Here is a 22,496-nt window from a genome sequence, read left to right on the forward strand (position 1 = left end):
TATTGGTTTCATCAGACCAGAAAATCTTGTTTCTCATAGTCAGAGTCCTTTAGGTGCCTTTTGGCAAACACCAAGTGGGCTGTCATGTGCATTTTAATGAGGAGTGGCTTCCGTCTGGCCACTCTATCATAAAGAGCTGATTGGTGGAGTGCTGCAAAAATGGTTGTCCTTCTGGAAGGTTCTCCTATCTCCACAGAGGAACTCTGGAACTCTGTCAGAGTGACCATCGGGTTCTTGGTCACCTCCCTGACCAGGACACTGCTAGGTTTGACCGGATGTCCAGCTCTAGGAAGAGTCTTGGTGGTTCCAAACGTCTTCCATTGAAGATTGATGGAGGCCACTGTGTTATTGGGGACCTTCATTGCTGCAGACATGATTCAGTGCCCTTCCCCAGATTTGTGCCTCGATACAATCTAGTCTCGGAGCACAACGGATAATTCTTTCGACCTCATGGCTTAGTTTTTGCTCTGACTTGTACTGTCAATTCTGGGACCTTATACAGACAGGTGTGTGCCTTTCCAAATCATGTCCAATCAGTTGAATTTACCACAGGTGGACTCTAATCAAGTTGTAAAAACATTTCAAGGATAATCAATGGAAACAAGAAGCACCTGAACTCAATTTCGAGTCTCATAGCAAAGGGTCTGAATACTTATGTAAATAATGTATCTAGGGGTTTTTATTAGCAAAAAAATCTAAAAACCTGTTTATTGCTTTAACATTATGGGTATATTGATAAGGAAAATATTTTATTTAATCAATTTTAGAATAAGGCTGTAATGTAAAAAAAATGTGGAACAAGGGGAGGGGTCTGAATACTTTCCGAATGCACTGCATAATGTAATAGAACTGAGAGTCATGATCAAGGACTAGCCTATTCATAGACGCTAGCTAACTCTAGCATATATTGAAGAAAAGGTATCTTCGATCCAGGAGTTTAGTTCAGAGCCCTGAACTTCAAAACGGATCGCTTGCGCACATAACAGATTAGACGTAAAGGCAACTGATTGTTTGCTTATTTCTGGAGGCGAGCGCAACACGCAATCCCATTCGTTCCATTGGATATTTGGTGCTCATGTGACGAAGTGCGGAAGTATACGGAACACTCCAACAACAAAAAAGTGATATATAAAGCAAATATGGAAGAAAACAATGGTATGAAAACCATATTACGCTGCCAGTTAATATGCATGTGTATATAGCTTCCTTCTTTGAAAATAAGACATCTTTATATTATGAGTTTGTCAGAACGAGAAACTGTCACGTTGTTTTCACATTGCTAACGTTAGCTTCTATCTAGGTAATTAGCTAACAACTAGCTCTAATCTGTTCGATAACTAGCTAGATACCGTAATATTTATACATAAGTGGGTTAATGTGCTCGAGAAGCTGTCATGTGCAAGGCTAGTGGCAGTGCTTAGCCAAAACTCGACTTGAAGTTCAGTAGCTACTGTTAGCTAGCTAGTTACCTTCAAATCGAATTTTTGCTAGGCTAATGGTGCAATTCGTTATCTGGCAAAGCAATACGTTCACTTGACTGGTTAAAATGTGTATGGACAGCAGGTTAGCGTTTTTCGTCAAGAATCTTTGTTCTGGAGGCAGCTATGCAGAGTGATCACTAGCTGGCACAGCCACTAAGTCTAAACATCAGCTTTTAAATTGAACCCTAATGACACTGTTAGGATTAACATTGAATTAAGACAAGAAAACAATTTTTTTAATAAACTAATTAACACATTTTTGACTTTGCAGCCGGCTTTGCCTGGAAACCTGATGTTGAATTGTATTGAATTATTCGTTGGGCAGAAATAGGCATTTGAATCAGAAAAGGCATTTGAATCAGAAAAGCCACGACCTCTACAAGCCAGAATGTTGAATAAAATTATATTTTAATGTACTTTACTGGTTGGTACTTTTTTTCGGTAGGAATGTGATACAATATATCCACATGAAAGTATACTTACAAACTTGTCAAAGCGCTCGTAGTGCGTTCAGATTTCTATCACCCGAAGCATGCTCAAAATATAAAAATATATGCACGAGAGACATGCATACTTGCCGAGCTCATGCAAATATTCACATTCCGAAAGGGGACATCGCTCAGTTCTGCCTCCAGGACAAGACTCATGACAATAAACTTCAACCTGCGTGATAAAACGTGACTGGGTCCTTAGAATCTTTCAGTGTCAGTGAACACACAGTAATGAGATTTAATGGATATAATTAGTAAATGCTGCTTTCACAGTAATAGGACTTGAACATACCCTCTCTGTGTATTTGTTCATGCATTTGTAACGGATGTGAAACGACTAGCTAGTTAGCGGTGGTGCGCTGAATAGCGTTTCAACCGGTGGCGTCACTTGCTCTGAGACCTTGAAGTAGTGGTTCCCCTTGCTCTGCAAGGGCCGCGGCTTTTGTGGAGCGATGGGTAACGATGCTTTGTGGGTGACTGTTGTTGATGTGTGCAGAGGGTCCCTGGTTCGCGTATGGGTGAGGGGACGGTCTAAAGGTATACTGTTACACATTCATGGCCATATATTTCACTAACTTGTTTCTCCACAGAAGGTGGGAACTTGGCCCAGGTCCAACATGTGGTGTTGATCCTGTCTGGAAAAGGAGGGGTGGGCAAGAGCACCCTCACCACAGAGCTAGCCCTGGCCCTAAGACACGCAGGCAAGAAGGTGGGAGACATAACATTCATGTGTGTGTGTATGTCATCAGGATCTTTGTATCAAATGGGCATTTTTGATGGGTCAACACAGCTCCATTCTGTTATGCTAAAGACAGAAGATGCTGATGTTTTGAGAGAGATGAAATTGTTTGAATCGAAAACATGGGTATTTGGACCCAGCCATAGCCACTGTGCTGGGGAAAGATGTCTCTTTGTGTAACGGATGTGAAATGGCTAGCTAGTTAGCGGTGGTGCGCGCTAATAGCATTTCAGTCGGTGACGTCACTCGCTTTGAGACCTTGAAGTAGTAGTTTCCCTTGCTCTGCAAGGGCCGTGATTTTTGTGGAGCGATGGGTAACTGTTGACGTGTGCAGAGCGTCCCTGGTTCGCGCCCAGGTCGGGGCGATGGGACGGACGTAAAGTTATACTGTTACATGTTCGGAGACGCAGATAGCTAATTAGCACAGGTAGTCTTCCATCTGTTTTCTGTAAATAAGCGCAGTAACATGGAAATATGGCCACGTGGGAACCCTAACCATTTTCAGAACAGCCTCTATTTGTCAGGACATGGACTCTACAAGGTGTCGAAAGTGTTCCACAGGGATGCTGGCCCATGTTTACTCCAATGCTTCTCACAGTTGTCAAGTTGGCTGGATTGTCTGGCTGCACATTTGACTGGCTGACTTACTGCAGAAACTCAACAAAAAGAAAACAGTATTATGAAGCCAAGATCAATTATATAAAGAATGATGGAGAAAAAAAACTACTTTAAATGAAATTATGGGCAGAAAGACAAATTCAACTCGGATGGCTTATTCATCACAAAACCATTTGATGTTGCCAATTATTTTCACGATTACTTAATTGCCAAATGAGTGTGGCTGCTGCTTTCGCAACAGCTAATGGGGATACTAATAAAATACCAATACCAGATTATGCTATTCATTTTGAGTAATAAAGTGGATTTTGTTACTAATAACCTTTTGTCTTGTAAATGTATTGGTTACTGATTACACATTTCCTAGTTTTCTGTCCAACCATGTATGTGTGAGACTGCACAGTATCTTTTTCTCAGGTTGGTATTTTGGACCTGTGTAGAATATTGAGCCCACATAACTATGTGCATGTTCACACATGCCTACATGTGTGGTCTCTGTCCTATCTCTGTCTCGTCTCGTCTGTCTATCTATGTATGTATGTATGTATCAATCAGGTTGGGATCCTGGATGTGGACTTGTGTGGTCCCAGTATCCCCCGCATGCTGAGTGTGGGCAAGCCAGAGGTGCACCAGTGTGACTCGGGCTGGGTGCCCGTCTACACAGATGCCCAGAAGAGCCTGGCGCTCATGTCCATAGGCTTCCTGCTGGAGGACCCAGACGAAGCAGTTGTCTGGAGGGGTCCAAAGAAACGGGTATGCTCAGTCTACATTGGACTATTAGAGGCCAAGGTGGAGCTTCCACAGTAACAAAAAAAAAGTTTAGATCACATGATCAGCACTCTTCCTTTGAGATGCTTGAAGTATACCGCCCCTTGATCAACATGAAGAGTGTAGGGGCTTACTGGGTGGGACTGTGGTGTCTCATCAATATCCTCTCACGTTCTCTGGCTCTCTCTCTCCCCCACCAACTGCTGTATGGTCACGTCCCAGCTCTGATTGGGCAGTTTGTGTCTGACGTGGCATGGGGGGAACTGGATGTGCTCCTGGTGGACACGCCCCCGGGGACGTCAGACGAACACCTGGCCGTCCTGGAAAACCTGAAGAAGCAGCACAAAGTGGACGGAGCCATTCTGATCACTACACCGCAGGTACAGTACAAGGAAAGATTGGAAGTTGTGTCAACTACTGCGCTCTGCATTTAATCAGTGATCAGCCTCCTCTCTAGAAGAGAAACAAAATAGCTTTCACTGTGGTGGGTCTTAAATGTTGGCAACAGGAAACCTTTTGTTCTGATAAATATCGACCCTTCTCCTGAAGTGCTCACTTGTACTCCCCCCTGGTTGATCCATTGTATTAATTACATTATATTGTACTTAGATATGCTGTTATTCTGTGCAGGCAGTATCGACGGGGGACGTCAGGAGAGAGATAACGTTCTGTAAGAAGACAGGCTTGCGCATCCTGGGGATTGTAGAGAACATGAGTGGATTTGTGTGTCCACACTGCTCTGTGAGTACTCCAATATGCATGGACACACACACACCATCTGTGCTTGTTGCAAACAGGTCTCCAGCTAGTTTTAGATTAGCTTCATGTGCATTATTTCGCTGGACACAATCGTCAGTCTGAAGCGGTGTCATTTAAAAATGTATAGTGTCACTATTTTGTCATATTAGAATCTCAGCATATGTCAGTTCTGACCATTCTAATATAATATGTTTGCTTACAGGAATGCAGTAATATCTTCTCCAAGGGAGGAGGAGAGGAGCTGGCCAAGTTGACAGGATCAGTATATTTGGGTAAAATAATTTTTTTTTTTTGTGTGTGTGTGTGTGTTTTATTTTATGGTCATTCCGGCGTCTGCATTGGCCGTACAGCATTTCCTGCGATGCGGCCTCTGCAGAAGTCTGGGCATTCATACATCTTACACTTTGCAGAGCTTATGTGAAGAAGTTGTCAAGGAAGTGTATTTGTGTTCATACAGGATGTACAGCCCGCACCTACTGTCCAATCATATCAATGCAGAGCTATACGGAGCCCTCCGCATTGTTCAAAAATGTGTCTCTTCACACCCTCAGTACGGAGCCTCCGAATCGGCTTTTAGGGATATGATGGGTATTTTATTAAACAGCCACTAGATGTCACTCTAACCCAACCGACTCCAGCACTCTGAAACTGCTTGTCGCCATTTAGCAGGCATTTTACAGCAGAGCTGCACTGATAAAATGGTTGGTCTTCATTGCAGTGGAGTGCTTGTAAAATTTGGGGGTTAGAGCTGATACATTTCAGTCAAAGCGATGGGGATCAATCTAAGTGGTATATTATTGACCATTTCACCATTAACACTCAACGACCATATGCTTTGTAAGAGTGGAAACCAATCTGTGAGTAATGAAGCGGCTAATGTAGCTAAAGCCCAGAGCGGTGAGAAGCCATATTTAAGGCTACAGCACTGTTCTCAGCCAACTGCAGTACTGCTGTGGATGGAGAGGTTTTGAGAGAACTGTGTACCATTGATGTCGACTGTGAGGACTACTGGGTCTACCAGGGGTCTCCAACCTTGTTCCTGGAGAGCTACAGTCCTGCACGTTTTCGCTCCAACCCTAATCTAGCACACCTGAATCTAATAATTAGCTGCTTGATAAGCTGAATCAGGTTGGTTACAGCTGGGGTTGGAGTGAAAAGCTACAGGAGGCTAGCTCTCCAGGAAGAGGGTTAGAGAGCCCTTGGGTAGATAGTATGTATGGTATGTAGTATATTATGGCTGCGTTTACACAGGCAGACAATTCTGATATTTCGCAGTTACTAGCAAAAGATCTGATCCGGTTGGTCAAAATACCATATTATTGGCCAAAGATCAGAATTGGGCTGCCTGCGTGAACACAGCCTTTGCATGTAATGTTAACAGCATTTGATCTTTTCAAGTTTTGACCTCAAAAGACACCATAGTGTCTTGTTTTCTAAAGTAGGCCAGTGTGTTAGCTGCTTGTGTTTGTATATTGTTGTCAATGGTTGCGAAGGCCTCATTGTGTGTGTTTCCCATTTCAGGCTCTGTGCCCCTGGACCCTCTGCTCACGACCAGTATAGAGGAGGGCAAAGACTTCATCCAGACATTCCCAGACAGCGCCACCTTCAGTGCCATCAACAGCATTGCACAGACCCTCCTAACAAGCATACAGAATCCCTGAGCATTCAAATCCCATTGCATATTCAATAGCAATACAGTATCGTAGTATTTAGCCTTTGTAAAATCATGTTGAGATATATTATCACATGCAGGCACACACAACCACACAAGACATTTTTACATTGCATCTATCTTGTCATACTACTGGTATGTAAAAGCTTCAGAAAACTACCCACATGTAATACTCACAAATGTAATAAAGTGGGCTGATATTTAATTGAGAGCAGAACTGAGTGAAATTCGCTTCACCACTACCTGGCTGCCAGCAGACATTTAGATTATGGTAAACGAATGGACAGCTGAACATTCTGTCTATAACCATAAATCCGATTACTAAATTCTCTTCCACTAGACAAACTTCAATTAACATGATTAGGTTTTTCCGTTCTAAGCAGCTGAGTCCTGTTTGAGCATACGAGTGCGTTTCTGTCTTCATGAGGAAACGCATTGAGACCAGCCACCCTGACAGCTGATGAAACTGGATTTGCACAACCAAAATATTTCTGCAAACGGTCTGAAACCATCTCAGGGAAGCTCATCTCCGTGCCCTTCGTCCTCACCAAGGTCTTGACCTGACTTCAGTGTGCAAATGCTCACCTTCGATGGCCACTGGAGCAGTGCGCTTCAGATGAAGCCCGATTTCAAATCTGGACAGATGGCGGACAGCGTCGTGTGGGCGAGCAGGTTTGCTGATGTCAACGGAGTGCCCCGTGGTGGTGGGATTATGGTATGGGCAGGCATAAACTATGGACAACAATTGCATTTGATCTATGGCAATTTGAATGCACAGAAATACCGTGGCGAGATCCTGAGGCCCATTGTCGTGCCATTCATCCGCCACACGGATCTGAATGCTGAAAATGTCCCAGTTCTTACATGGCCTGCATACTCACCTGACATGTCACCAATGAAACATGTTTGGGATGCTCTGGATTGATGTGAACAGCGTGTTCTAGTTCCCACCCATATCCAGCAACTTCGCAGCCATTGAAGAGTGGGACAACGTTCCACAGGGCACAATGAACTATGCAAAGGAGTTTGTATTTTTAAACCACTGTGACCAGAGGCATCAGTTTCCCCAGTCATGTGAAATCCTTAGATTCGGGCCTATTGACTTTCAATTGACCAATTCTTATATGAACTGTAACTCAGTAAAATATTCTAAATTGCATGTTGCATCTATATTTTTGTTCAGTGTAGCGCATTGGCGTTACATTAAATCACCTTTAAAATAACCCAAATCAAGGAAAACACCTGCAATACTTGAGTGACATTTCTACAATTAAAATAACCTGGCTACCTATTTGAATTACACAATGGCACAGTGAGTATGGCGACGTACAAGGAATTGGACCAAAAACCATAGCTCCATGCACATTTAATGGGAGAGTTGTGGTGAGAATGCATACATCTACAGATGAGGTGGATGAAGAAGCTGGAGATGAGTTTTGGAAATTACACTTGCGAGACCCAACACGGGGCACACACACACCTTTAATGCAATCAAAACAGCGGTACTACAGGAAAACATTGAAGTGTTTCAAGAATGTTTGTAATGATTAAACTACACAACTCCCACTCCACCAGTCACACACTAAAGGCAATCTTAATTTTTAACCAAGTACGTTAATACATCCAGAGGAATTCCAACCACTTATCACAATTAACCCACAGTGCATTAAATCTATAGATATTTGTATGTATGTATATATATCTTCTAGGGAATTTAACAGTTTTGCTCCATTTAAAAACAGATTCATTGAACAATTCTTTATAAATAAAACCAGTGGAAAAACAAAAAAACAAAGCTAAGTCCATACAATTCTCTTTACAAATAGATCCCCATAGACAACACAGAAATCATGTGAACTCCCAACTGAATGTGGAGGGAAAAAAATGCAGTGGGGCCCTTTGGTGAGGATCTAAGACGAGGCAGAAACCAGCAAGAAACCTGGCGCACCTGAATGTCGTTAAACCAGGGGGGGGAAAAGAATCTCCATACATTTACACACACGACAGACAAAATCACTACATTGCGCATTTACAAGAAGTTTGACTATCAAATCTGGACTGTACACATTGTAGAGATAAGACCATATTTACGGAGCCATTTTGAATTATGTAATTATTTTCCACGTTCCTCTCTTTTTTAAACTTTGTCATACATTTTCCTTTTTTTTTTTCCTTTACATTTTATTTCTGGTTTTACTCTTTTCTCCAGCAGCAACATATAGGACATATTTTGGTGGAGAAGTTGGTGGTTTATTTCGTGGACAGGATGAGGGCCACAATGAGACCGTAGAGTCCGAGGACCTCGGCGAAGATCAAGATGAGGATCATGCCCACAAAAAGCCGGGGCTGCTGGGCCGTGCCCCTCACGCCTGCGTCACCTACAATGCCGATGGCAAAGCCAGCTGCCAGCCCGCTCAAGCCCACACTCAGGCCAGCACCTAGGTGGAGGAAACTCCTACAGCAGAGAGAGGATTACAATAGGATCAATACAATTTACAGGGTTACTATGTGATGCAGAATGAACAGTGACAAAAGCAAGCAGAGATGTTTTCAATAAGACATTTGGCAATAAAACTACAATTTCCACAGTATAAAGATTTGATCTTATGTCAATGTCAGGTGTTATGGATTGACGGACCAGTTGCCTCCCAGCCTGTTCTAAGTTCCTCACATTGTAGTATTGGGAAAGAGGAAATGCAACTCGAGCACATTTCTAGATGTAAGAGATGTCATGAGAGGGGTTAGGCTTACTTGTAGAGGGTGACCTTCTCAGAGATGTTGTTGGCAATGAGCACCGCTACTACCAGGCCATAGATGGCTATGATACCCGCCATGACCACGGGGATGATCGACTTCATGATGAGCTCCGGCCTCATCACCGACATGGCAGCGATCCCTGTGCCACTCTTAGCCGTCCCATAGGCTGCTCCTAAGGCTGGTGGAGTGGAAAGGAGGTAGAGTATTAGATAGTGTTCTACTTCATTCTGTGATTAGATCAATGTACAAATACAGTAGAATACAGGGTTGAGCAACATGAGGAACTGAAATTGAAGATCGTAATGTAATCAGTTTCTGTTCCCTTTACAAACAAGGTCAACATGGCTACAAGCTGGGAAATTCTGCCTGTGTGAGGAAATTACCAGCATCACGTCCCCCCCCCAAAATAGCAGCTTGCCACTGATGTTCTCAACAGCGGTTCTCAAACCAGCCATTCCCCTTTACAGCTACGGTTCAGGCTAATTCTACTCGCCTCAACCCATAGCTCCCAACAGGGAATGGAGCTCAGTTTAACCCCTTTCATGGCTGGGTGCCAGAGCTGCAGTGTTCTAAATCACACCGCCTCCCTGAAAAACTCATTAGGCTCTTCACACAGGAAGCTTCTGACATCAGAGGACAGCAGGATGCCACATCCCTCCAGAGGCAACCAGCAGTAGAAGGGACACAAACCAGCACCAAGCATAGAAATTGAGTCTGTCCATTCTATTTCTATGACAGCACTAACCGGTAGGGGCCCCGCAGAACGCAGTCAGCACAGACAGACAGACCATGAGGCAGAGAGCCATATGGACATTTCACTATTAATGCAATGGTGCATCTAAAAAAAAAAATACTGCAAGATTGGGAAAGTAGATAAATTACCTAAATCTCAGAGTCAGACAAACTCATGGATACAATGAGTCTCTGCATGCAGTTGAGTGTGACGTTAGCATATCATTAGCTTAGCACAATTGCTGGAAGTCTGCCAGTGCAGTAACCAGCTCCTCAAAAGCTGGGTGTTTGGTCATTTATAGTCTTGCATACATAGTAACCAACATTTTATAAATTTCACTGATAATCATAAAAATAAGATTCTATCCACTCCCTCATTCTTTCCCCTTTGTAGCATAGAGATCGCAAACAATGCATCCATCTCAATGGCACTGCCCGTGCTCTCAGACACCATAGTAGGACAGATACAACATTGTGACCTCTATACATCTCTATGCGACAACGGGAAAGAATGAGGAAGTGGATATAATCTCTAGAGAGGAGGAAGTGGCTGGCCAATCCTTAAAATGTGCACATGGCAGTCAGCCAGCCACCTGTCAGGCCACTACTCCCTCAACATTCTGTCGATGCAAGGTTTAATCACTCAGGCCATATAGAGAAGAGTTGTTCAGCCCCTGAGTACCAGTGACTTAAAGTGGATGCTGTCTGGACCTACATCTCTGATAGCAGAGTGAGGCATTCAGTCATGTTCAGAATGTCAAACCAGAGACAATTTACAAAATTCGAAAGGTCAGGCAGGCAGTGCCGCACACTAGCCAATTTCTAAGACAACGTAGTACCAATACCCAAATGCATTTACTGCATATTGGTTTCGAGTTTCCCCATCAAATGAGTCTTGGTGATTGGTTTTACGAAATAGCCAAGCACTTCTCAATTTCACTTGAGAGGGAAGTCTATAGACTGAAGGGCTTTATGTTACAACAGCACCTCAGAGACCAAGACAAGACCACTTCCAACCGCTGAACGGTTCTATACAGTAGATCATTCATGCCACAACCACTAAAGCACCATCTTGCAGCTCCCACTCTGACCTGAGGTGGTGTATGGTTAATGTAATGACTTCCATGTTGAAGCACAATGAATTACCCTCTCCAAACAGCTGGCCCTTATGCCCGCTCTTTAATTAAGGAAGACCAACACAACCGTAGATCAAGAGACTATACCCACCAGTGTCATGTTCAGTAGAGAAATAGTTGAGTGAAATTAGAGAATTAGTAAAACTACAATCAGTGTTCTAAAAAATTGGGGAGTTTGATTTTTTTTTTGTTATGGTGTGCTTTACTGAACACGACCCAGATCTACAGGTAGCCTAGTGGTTAGAGCGTTGGACCAAAAGGTTGCAAGATTGAAAACCCGAGCTGACGAGGTTAAAAAATAAAAAATAAAAAAGTTGTTCTGCCCCTGAACAAGGCAGTTAACCCACTGTTCCTAGGCCGTCATTGACAATAAGAACGTTCTTAACTGACTTGCCTAGTTAAATTAAGGTAAAAATGTAAATAAACATGCAGGTTAGTGGAGACAAGGTCCCATGGCTTTATTCTCTGAAGATTAAATGTTGAGTTTGAGGACTGCTGCAATGGGTGGCATGAGAGACAGAACCCCTGTGCTTTAATCCTAATCCTCTGCAGAGGTAAAGAGCTTTCTTTTTTTTCTCCCCCCTCCAGATCACTCATTAATGTTACTACACTCTGATGCCTCAGACTCTATGCAATGTAAAGATACTGTGGAGACGGAAGTAATCAAACTGATGTTCAGTGAAAAAGATGCTCAAACAGCCCTTTATCAGTACTTTAATATGAAGCATAATATAGCCAACTCTTGGTCTTAAAGAGCACATTAACTGTAAGCTACCTTGATGAAACCGTAGTGGACAGTATTGCAGTGAAGCCAGGGATATTGCCCAAGCATCTACATCTGCTTTGCAATATAGCACCCATTTATTTAGCCTAAAAATTAAAAAGACAACATACTGGTCCATCTAATTCAATATTTTGAGCAAACAATCCCTAAACTATGTCTATAGACACTGAACAAAATGTGGTGGAGCTGAATCTGGGTTTAGTAGTGATGTGAGGGATCAAAAATGGTCAAATGGAGTAAATAAAACCATTAGAATATAATGTACTCTCCATGATGTTATGGAAAAATATAAAGCTACTCCTAAATCTATTGAACCAACCAACAGAAAATGCCATGAGCAGTAATAGAACAAAACTAAACAAAAATGCTAGTAAATAATCAATAGGTTGACTCATTACACAAAAAGATTAGCTTTGAGAGTAGGGAGGACACAATCCACCTCAGTTAAAAAGGATGACTTTAATACAACACCAGGCTTTTAGGTCTTAAATACACCAGTAGATAAGGCTAAATTTTAACTCGTCATCTGCAATAGTCAAGCATTTTAAAATTATGCTTATGCCCCTACTTTGGACTATATAACACTATAAATTCTGAAGTCAAGCATCTCCTCCAGTGCCATGAATAGGCTAGTAGTTGTTAGGAGGGTTAGGGTGTGCACTACTGAGATAATGTGCAGCACAGCTCACTATGGTAGACTGGGTCAGCCAGTGCCATTGAAGGATATCGCTACCATGCTCGTCACAGCCAGTCAGAGCCTGTACTGACTACCAACCAAGAGAAGAGGCCTCAAGCAGTGAAGGCTGCAGACATAACAGCCCAAAACGCTACTAACCAGTCGATGATGCAAGCGTAACTGAGGACGAGCAACTTGGAACAGCCACTAGAGCTGGCACAATGACCATCATGAAAATAAAATAACCGTTTATTTTTTGGGAACGAACATCTGACTGAAGACGGGACAGCCGGGTATTAGTGCAGTTGAGACAATTTCTGTGATTAAACTGTTGTCCCTTGCCGAAATGAGCAAGGTGTTGTAGCAAACGATGAATAGAATGGGCTTGGAACCTCTAACCATGGCAACTCAACTAGTAAACCCATTACTCCAATTCCTTCTTTGCGCCTATGGGTACACTCTCAATGGCCGCCAGTCCACCCATCATGTCATCATTGACTTGACGCCCAATCTCCTCCTATGGCAGCACATGGAAAGGGAGAAATCTGCATTTAAAATGTGTATGCTATTCGAACGGTTATTACGGACCGGTCATTTGGCTGGCCAATTATAGTCATCCAAAATTCCATGATCGTCAGAGCCCTATGCAGCAACCTCAGTTTATCACCAGAAAGTAACAAGTCGTTTAATGAAAAATAGCCACAACAACCAGTTATCAAATTAGGCTATCGATTATGTTAAAATTCTACAGTACAACTCATGGTGGTGATGTTCTAAGGCTGTTCATGATGCCTCTGTTACAAGTGAGACTTCTAACCAATATTTTGGATTCCATCATGGTGCTTCCACCGTGCCAAAGCAGACCCTTCACACAGAGTTAAGACATGAAAGAAAATAACTGGGAACGGCAACAGTGAAATAAGCGAGAGACGGTCTTCAGAGGCTGCTGCATGCACTTTAAAATGATCATGAAGCACAATATAGGCAATGGTTTACAAACACAAACCAGTAGATCAAAAACACATTTAAAATCAATAGATAAAATGTCTATTTACATATTGTTTCACAATCTCAAGTATGGTGGTAGTGGTGGTGCAGACACCACAAGATGGCAGGCTCACGTTTCCTGTAGGATATAAACCTTGTAAGATGCTTAATGCTGCTGGGCCATCATCACCGGTATCCCTAATCAGCCCCCTCCACTGGGTGCGCCACCCACCAGCAGCCCTCTCAGCTGGCTAATTCCCCATCTGTCACTCCTTCCCACCCTGCCCGTCACAGATCACGCCCACTGCCAGCTACAGGGGCTACCCGCACTGCCCTGTGCCGTCACTATCCATAGGAGCACAGAGTCAGCACTAAACATGTATACGACTCCAGTTAGGTTAGCCTCTAGCTAGTGTGCTTCCTACATACCTACACATATTTGTTATGGTCTATTTGAGGGCAATCAGTTTCCACATGTATGGAGTGTTCACAGAAACATTAGGTGAGAGGGACATACACATTTCTGAACTTTGGGGCTGCGAAAAGGAGTACAAGTAGACTTAATTTACTAGACAGGAGTAAAACTGAGGCCACCCTTCATCCACGTTATTACAGAACCATGTTTTCTATAGGCCATGACTTCATTTTCAATACCAAAGCGGAACTACAATACAGCCAGTAAGGCTAGAGTCACCAATTCACTTTAGTTGTGAAAAAATAAAAAAAGACAACATTTCCCCAAATATGAGCTGTCATACACCTGCTCTCAATTGTGCAGTTAGGCCTAAATGGTTAAGATGCTGGTTATTACTCAATACAAATGCCCAGGTTGACAGACAGGTGGCATGATGCCACCCAACCACACAGTACAGGAGCCAATAGTGCCCATACAGCCCTAACTGCTAGTAGCTGGAAGGTGACAGAAATTGAATTTTGGATGAAGGTAATTGGCCAGCCAAATGGTCTCCGAAATAACCATTTGAATAGCAAACCATTCTTTTCACTGCATGTGCTGCCATTGAAATATAATAAATATAATGGGCATCCCCATTCAAGTCAATGAAGGCAGCCATTGCGAGAGTACCCAGAAGGGGCAAAGAATGAAGTTAAAGCAGGAAGTGTACACGTCAATAAGTGCTGTGACTTGTCATTGTTTTACGTCAGATGGCATCACTGTGCTATCTGACGTGCAAGGACATCGGTCGCCACTGCCAGTGCAGTGACTTCATCAGCTGTTCATTCAACTCAACTGACATTACAAAAAAAATACATTACATTTAATTTTATTTAACTTGGAAAGTCAATTAACCTCTAGGGTAGGGGGCAGCATTCAGAATTTTGGATGAAAAGCATGCCCAAATTAAACTGCCTGCTACTCGGGCCCAGAAGATATGATATGCATTTAACTGGTAGATTTGGATAGAAAACTCTAAAGTTTCCAAAACTGTTAAAATAGTGTCTGAGTATAACAGAACTGATTTGGCAGGCAAAAACCGGAGAAAAAAAAACATTCAGGAAGGTTTTTTTTTGGGGGGTTTGTAGTTTATTCAATGCCATTAACAGTATCCACTGACTCAATTTGCAGTTCCTATGCCTTCCAATATATGTCAATAGTCTTTAGAAATGGTTTCAGGCTTGTATTCTTATAAATGAGGGAGTAAGACCAGTCTGAATGAGTGGACCCTGACATGTCAGAGCTTTTTCATGCACAATCCCGAGAGAGTGCATTTCTTGTTTACCTTTTATATTGATGACATTGTCCGGTTGAAATATTATAGATAATTTAGGCTAAAAACAACCTGAGGATTGATAAACATCGTTTGACATGTTTCTATGAACTTTACAGATACAATTTGGATTTTTTTGTCTGCCTGTTTTGACAGTTTGAGCCTTTGGATTACTGAACAAAAACTGAGGTTTTTGGATATAAAGAGACTATCGAACAAAAGGAACATTTAGAGTAAATGAATGTCTTCTGAGTGCCACCATATGAAGATCAAAGGTAAGGGATTCATTTTCTCTCTATTTCTGAGTTTTGTAAAGCTTCTGCTTGGCTAGTTACTGTTAGTAATAATTTGTCAACTGGGCTAGGTTCTCAAATAATCATAAGGTATGCTTTCGCCGTAAAGCATTTTAAAATACTGACACCGTGGTTGGAATCACAAGAAGTTAATCTTTAAACCTATGTAAAAAATGTTTTGTTTTCTGAATTTTTATAAATTTGTATTTCTGTATTTGGCACTCTGCAATCTCACTGGATGTTGGCCAGATGGGACGCTGGCGTCCCACATAACCTCTAGGGTAAGAACAAATTCTTATTTAAAATGACAGCCTACCCGGCCAAATCCTAACAATACTAGGCAAATTGTGCGCCGCCCTATGGGACTCCCAATTACGGCCGGTTGTGATACAGCCTGGAATCGAACCAGGGTCTGTAGTGACACCTCTAGCACTGAGATGCAGTGCCTTAGACCGCTGCACCACTCAGGAGACCCAAGCCTGTTCTATTCATTACACATCAGTGAGCTGCTACGTTGGGGAGGGGAGGGGGGTATGGATGAAGACCGTCATGAAAATAATAATTTGTTGCTCGTTTCAGCAGGGCACAACAAAGTTATCACATTAAGAATCCATGATACAGCAGAAACGGACTCAACCGCACTAATGCCTGGCTCTCCTGTCTTCAGTCAGCTGTTGGTTAAAAAAAAAAAATCTCAGATATCTCTTATCTATATTATTTTAACGGTTAAGACTTATTATTTTCATGACAGTCTTCATCCATAACCATGTGCCAGCCCTACTAGCAAAAGCTGCATGATTTAAAATCCCCACTAGGTCATGCCCTATATAACATGACAATTTAGCAGAGTCAATTACTTCTAGAACATGCTGCATCAGTCCAAAATCAGCTTTGCCACATGCAGCCTAAGCCGTGCTAAAAGAACACAATGTCATTTGATAAAGGGCACAAAAATTTGTGAAATAGTCTAATTAAAGTCCTACTAGTGTCTGCTTTTCACCTAATTTATCACCAAATTTACTTAAGGCACATCAATAGGTGGTCCAGGTATCCTCATATGGCACAAGTGTGTGTGTGTGTGTGTGTGTGTGTGTGGGGGGGGTTTCTCTATTGTTCCCGCAAACAAGAGGAAGGCCGATAACAGAAGGCACCAGCAGACCAACTAATTGAATGGCCTACTCCTTGAAATGAAATAAAAATAACATGTTTTGAGCATTTGTTTTATCCTTACATTTCTCTGGTACTTTTGTATACTTTAGTCAGTAGTTCTGAAAAAGCTCACGAGCCTAAAGTGGTCCCCGAAAATGGAGTACTACATCACCTACACTATATGACCAAAAGTATGGGGACACCTGCTCATCAAACATCTCATTCCAAAATCATGGGCATTAATATGGAGTTGGTCCCCCTGTCACTGCTTTAACCGCCTCCACTGTCCTGCAAATGCTTTCCACTAGATGTTGGAACTTAAGGTCGACCGATTCATTGGAATGGCCGATTTCAAGTTTTCATAACAATCGGGAAATCTGTATTTTTGGGCGCAGATTATTTAATTTTTTTATACCTTTATGTAACTAGGCAAGTCAGTTAAGAAAATATTCTTATTTTCAATGACGGCCTATGAACGGTGGGTTAACTGCCTTGTTCAGGGGCAGAACGAGTTTCACCTTGTCAGCTCTGGGGATTCAAACTAGTCCAACGCTATAACCACCTGCCTCTCATTGAACTCCACGAGGAGTTTGCCTGTTACGCGAATGCAGTAGAAGCCAAGGTAAGTTGCTAATTAGCATTAAACTTATCTTACAAAAAACAATCAAATCAATTATAAATCACTAGTTATAACTACACATGGTTTATGATATTACTAGTTTATCTAGCGTGTTGTGCGTTGCATATAATCGATGCAGCGCTGCGGGACGATTTAACAAAAGCGCATTTGTGAAAAAAAAGAACAATCGTTGGACGACTGTACCGAACCATAAACACCAATGCCTTAAAATCAATACACAGAAGTATATTTTTAAACCTGCATATTTTGCTAAAATAAATTCAGTTTAGCAGGCAATATTAACCAGGTGAAATTGTGTCACTTCTCTTGCAGTCATTGCACGCAGAGTCAGGGTATATGGGTATATGCAACAGTTTGGATAGCCTGGCTCAACTAATTTGCCAGAATTTTACGTAATTATGACATTACATTGAAGGTTGTGCAATGTAACAAGAATATTTAGACTTAGGGATGCCACCCGTTAAATAAAATACAGAACGGTTCCGTATTTCACAGAAATAGTTTCCAGATTCAACCATATTAATGACCAAAGGCTTGTATTTCTGTGTGTTATGTTATAATTAAGTCTATTATTTGATAGAGCAGTCTGACTGAGCAATGGTAGGCAGCAGCAGCCTCGTAAGCATTCATTCAAACAGCACTATCGTGCGTTTTGCCAGCAGCTCTTCGCAAGCACAGCGCTGTTTATGACTTGAAGCCTATCAGCCTAATGGCTGGTGTAACCGATGTGAAATGGCTAGCTAGTTAGCGGGATGCGTGCTAATAGCGTTTCAAACGTCACTCGCTCTGATGCTTGGAGTGGTTGTTCCCCTTGCTCTGCAAGGGCCGCGGCTTCTGTGGAGCGATGGGTAACGCTGCTTCAAGTGTGGCTGTTGTCGATGTGTTCCTGGCTCGAGCCCAGGTAGCATCCACTAAACCAAGATTCGTCTGTCGGACTGCCAGATGGTGAGGCGAGATTCATCACTCCAGAGAACGTGTTTCCATTGCTCCAGAGTCCAATGGTTGCGAGCATTACACCACTCCAGCCGACGCTTGGCATTGTGATCCTAGGCTTGTGTGCGGCTGCTCAGCCATGGAAACCCATTTCATGAAGCTCCCGAAGAACAGTTATTGTCCTGACGTTGCTTCCAGAGGCAGTTTGGAACTCGGTACTGAGTGTTGCAACTGAGAAAATACCATTTTTACTTGCTATGCGCGTCAACAGTCCCGTTCTGTAAAGTTGTTGCTACTAAGTGTTTTCACTTCACATTAACTGCATTTGCAGTTGACAGGGCAGCTCTAGCAGGGCAACAAAAAAAAAATGGACAAACTGATTTGTTGGAAAGGTGGAATCTTATGACGGTCTGACATTGGAAGTCACTGAGCTCTTCAGTGAGGCCATTGCAAATGTTTGTCTATGGAGATTGCATGGCCGTGTGCGTGATTTTATACACCGTTCAGCAACGGGTGTGGCTGAACGAGGCAAAGCCACTAATTTGAAGGAGTGTCCACATACTTTTGTACTAAATAATTGATACTTTGAACTACATCATTGACCTGTCTCGCCCTGCTGTGGGTGCAACGTGCATCTTGCTAGCTGTCACTCATATGGCGAGAGGTTGAAGCTCATTGCTTGAACTCGAAATGCTAGGGGGCTGGGGCCACATTGGGGGGGAAGAAAATGGCACCACAGCTTCCAGAAAAACTGTTGTTTTCAAACTAGAGATTGTGGCTAATTGAGGTGAGATAGTAATTCTGCATGTATGAGCTACACATTAACACTTACAGATCACAGCAGGAGTAGATAAAGATAAAGTTCCAGAACATGTCTAAGTGTGTACATTACTGTATTTAGTGCCATTGTTTTTCCACTGGAAAAAAAGTTTAAAAAGATTGCTGGAGTGGATGTTTAAACATTGATTGCTAATTTTGGCCTAGTGATAGTCCAAACCATGTATATTGCAGTCAATGGCACAGTTGGTTGGTAATTGGATGCTGTTAGGAAGTATATTATTCAAAATGCTTGAGTGAACACATCAGACATAACAGGACAATAAAACAAATCCTAAGACCATACTGATGCATCATCGTCCTCCCTGTTCTCATTTGTCATGTGAAAGATCACTGGACCGTCGTTTCTACACCTTCACTTGGACCTGAGGCCATCCAGAACATGAGCCAGAGATCAAATTATTGCACTTAGTTGACAATTTGTCTTCTTAGACATGCAAATGTATCATAAATCTGATTAAATGTTCTATATTAATCGTGTTATAGTGGTATATTGTTTATAGGTCTACACCACAAGTGCACTTCCTAAATCCTTTGCTACTTTAACATTCCAAATCACAAGTCCAATCATGTGATTGTCATGTGATATTGATGCAAATGCCATTTTCCTTGAATCTAAGGTGTCTCGTGCAGTTTATTTCCATTTCAATTATCTGAGGCCTATACAATTGGTCCACAAGCGCCCAATTCGTATGCAGTGGCCTTTTAAAATCACCCGAATGTACATGGAATTGTTCGTATGACGTGGACCAAACGATGGCATTCCATTCCCTAGGTTGTCATCGTATGAGCGTGCTCCCCTGCTGGTTATGCCTAATGTTACATTGCACAAATCTATAACCAATTTGAGCTGGTATTCTTCATAGTATCAGTTGTTTATACTCAACATCTGACACGGATGGTCAATATTCACAATCAATAGGCCTCCTGCCTTCATAATGACCAACTCGCCGAAGATGCCAGTAACGTTACGCTCAAATCTGGTGGTGTCTTAGTGTGGCGCATGTCGCAAAGCGTAAAACGAAAAGCGCCTAAAATTGAGAAAGAACGAACTCTCACTTCAAATGCGTTGATCTGAAGGTGTGGTTATTGGTAATGACAGTTTAGCAAAATACTGGACAAGTATATTAGCTAGCTAAAGTGAATTAAAAATGTCAAATAACGTTACATCAATGACAGTTTCTGCCTGGGCTCCTTTAACGTTAGCTCGTTTCAAGCAATAACGAGAATTATGCTGTGAAAATTGACAAATTACACATACAATGTATAATTTAAATGCAGCTAGCTAATAAAGATAGTATTTGAATTGTGTGATAATTACCGCTGAAAACCATAGCCGCAGAGGCACCCATCACTGCGAAGAACGGAGAGTATTCGGGGCTTTCGGACGACATTCTTTCTCACACAGTAAACTAAATAATACAAAACGGCTATTACTATGTTTCCCAATGGTTTAGGTACTAAACCTATCGAAGGCAATGGTCTTTAGCTGTAAACTGGGAAAGGTACAATAACACCTAGCTAACTAGCAATGTAAATGGACTAGTCACGAATCTTCAGATAAATACCCGGCGTAGCAGCAGCACAAAATGGCGAAGTGGAAAAGATCACCTGACTGGTCATATGGATAAAACCCATCATCAACTGTGTGTAGGGGAGGCGCTCACAAGTAACTCTATAATGATTTACTGCAGCAAATTAAACATAATTAAAATTACAACAACAAACAAATCTAACATAATTAAAATGACAAAAACAATTGTATACATTTACGACTAAACCCATGCAAAGTAAATGGTTTATCTCCAGATTCTGTATTTCATTTTTTGAAGGTCATCCCCTATTTTAATCTATTTTGGTGTGCTCCGCTGCAGGCATTGGTGGCGTTCGGTTGTCACTAGTTACCACAGCCACAAATGTCTAAACCCCGCATATTTCTACAATTTACCTTCTGAAAATCTGATTTTAAACATAACCTTACCTGAACCACACTTCTAAACTTATGCCTAACCTTAACATTAAATGCCGACCAAAAATGTGATCGAAATGTTGACTTTGTGGCTGTGGTAACTAGCGACAACCGTCGCGTTCCCATGCTCAGAAGTTGCATGCATCAACCAACGGTTGCATGCACGTCATCACTGGTGTCATCGACTGACAGACTGCTATAGCCTGTGATCTGGTTAGCTGAAGCTTAAAATACCTATCCAGGCGTTGTATGATCTGGCATACGCCAGCAACGCCTGGGCCGAGGAACGCACCCTTTCCCTTTGCTATCTAGGCATTCACCCTCCTTCAGAATGAGGAATGAAATGAGTGAAATAAGGGTGTGGATGCTCAGGGGTTATGCCTTTCTCCTTGAAAATTAAGTGAAATACATCTCACTATTGCTCAACAACAATATGCTTCTTACTTGCATTGTTGGAAGTGAGGCTCAATGCATTTTGTATTCATTAAGAGTAGCCTAGATATTGAGTGACTACATTCCAAAACAGACATAATGCATTTGAAATCATGCATTTCTTAAAGTGATTTGCACATGATACAATAACACAAATTCAAGACGTATAATTCCGTTGTGAATTAATTTGTTCATTTTGTACCTGGATAACATGCAGGAGAGGGTCGTTTACAGTAAGCTGTGATATGCAGAAGTCATGTGGAGCGTGAGTGTCAGAGATTGTGTGGTGGGGGAGGGAGCCGAGAATCCCACTATATCGCTCCCAGCAACTGCAGGCTCAGAGAGCCAGGGACAGCAAGAGGACAGCAAGGGAGTGACGCTGAGTGTGTGAGTCAGAGAGAGATTGTGCAGAGTCCCACCTCCTTCCTCCATCCCTCCATCCACCCCCTCTACATCCCCATTATCCTCACAGGCAGGCAGGCTGTCAGAGCAACCCCTCCCCCCACCAAGCCCCTTCACCCGTGATGTCATTTCTACACCAGCATCACAGGCCTCTCTCTAGTTTACGTTTTCCTCGACTGGCATCATACTATAGGCCCACATGCTACCTGACATATTTGAGGTTCACAATTATCATTATCTTGCAGAGAAATACATTATTTTGTGCTACAGATGCACACGAAGAGGATGCATCAAAAACATAAAGGTCATAGTTGAATGGATATGAGTTGTGTCCTGTTTTATTTTCTCACGGGTGACTGAACAGCTATTGATCCAGGAATCTCATTACTGTGATGTTTGCGAGGCAGCTAAAGGTAACCTCTCCTCCATTACGGCAGGTTTATCACGATAGCATATCTGTGATGCATACTCAGCAACTCCCTGCCTGAACATTTTGTCATATGAACTCACGCTC

The 22,496-nt window shown here is 42.3% G+C and overlaps 2 protein-coding genes across 2 annotated transcripts; one reads left to right on the forward strand and one right to left on the reverse strand.

The window, feature by feature from the left end:
• The first annotated feature begins 838 nt into the window (after positions 1 to 838).
• nubp2 (nucleotide binding protein 2 (MinD homolog, E. coli)) lies at positions 839 to 6,737 on the forward strand. The gene is made up of 7 exons (XM_064923808.1): positions 839 to 1,155; positions 2,563 to 2,681; positions 3,885 to 4,086; positions 4,320 to 4,477; positions 4,728 to 4,838; positions 5,059 to 5,128; positions 6,378 to 6,737. Exons 1-7 carry the CDS (start codon positions 1,140 to 1,142, stop codon positions 6,515 to 6,517), a joined length of 816 nt encoding a protein of 271 aa, XP_064779880.1. The 5' UTR covers positions 839 to 1,139; the 3' UTR covers positions 6,518 to 6,737.
• A 1,140-nt stretch (positions 6,738 to 7,877) lies between these two features.
• On the reverse strand, positions 7,878 to 20,783 carry atp6v0cb (ATPase H+ transporting V0 subunit cb). The gene is made up of 3 exons (XM_064923807.1): positions 20,501 to 20,783; positions 9,280 to 9,463; positions 7,878 to 8,983 (listed from the first exon to the last, which is right to left on the reverse strand). Exons 1-3 carry the CDS (start codon positions 20,571 to 20,573, stop codon positions 8,779 to 8,781), a joined length of 462 nt encoding a protein of 153 aa, XP_064779879.1. The 5' UTR covers positions 20,574 to 20,783; the 3' UTR covers positions 7,878 to 8,778.
• Between the last annotated feature and the right edge of the window lie 1,713 nt (positions 20,784 to 22,496).

The sequence above is a fragment of the Oncorhynchus masou genome, chromosome 18, assembly GCF_036934945.1.
Source record: "Oncorhynchus masou masou isolate Uvic2021 chromosome 18, UVic_Omas_1.1, whole genome shotgun sequence".
Classification (NCBI taxonomy): Eukaryota; Metazoa; Chordata; class Actinopteri; order Salmoniformes; family Salmonidae; genus Oncorhynchus; species Oncorhynchus masou.

Bases quoted from the DNA above. Each gene is read 5' to 3' on its own strand.
- nubp2 (XM_064923808.1), top strand. The intron at 4,087-4,319 runs GCTCAGTCTACA...GTCACGTCCCAG, and splicing joins GGGTCCAAAGAAACGGGTAT to CTCTGATTGGGCAGTTTGTG. The intron at 5,129-6,377 runs GTAAAATAATTT...TTCCCATTTCAG, and splicing joins GACAGGATCAGTATATTTGG to GCTCTGTGCCCCTGGACCCT.
- atp6v0cb (XM_064923807.1), bottom strand. From the start codon at position 20,573: ATGTCGTCCGAAAGCCCCGAATACTCTCCGTTCTTCGCAGTGATGGGT. The intron at 9,464-20,500 runs GTAATTATCACA...CCACTCCACCAG, and splicing joins TGCGGCTATGGTTTTCAGCG to CCTTAGGAGCAGCCTATGGG. The intron at 8,984-9,279 runs GTAAGCCTAACC...TCTCTGCTGTAG, and splicing joins GAGAAGGTCACCCTCTACAA to GAGTTTCCTCCACCTAGGTG.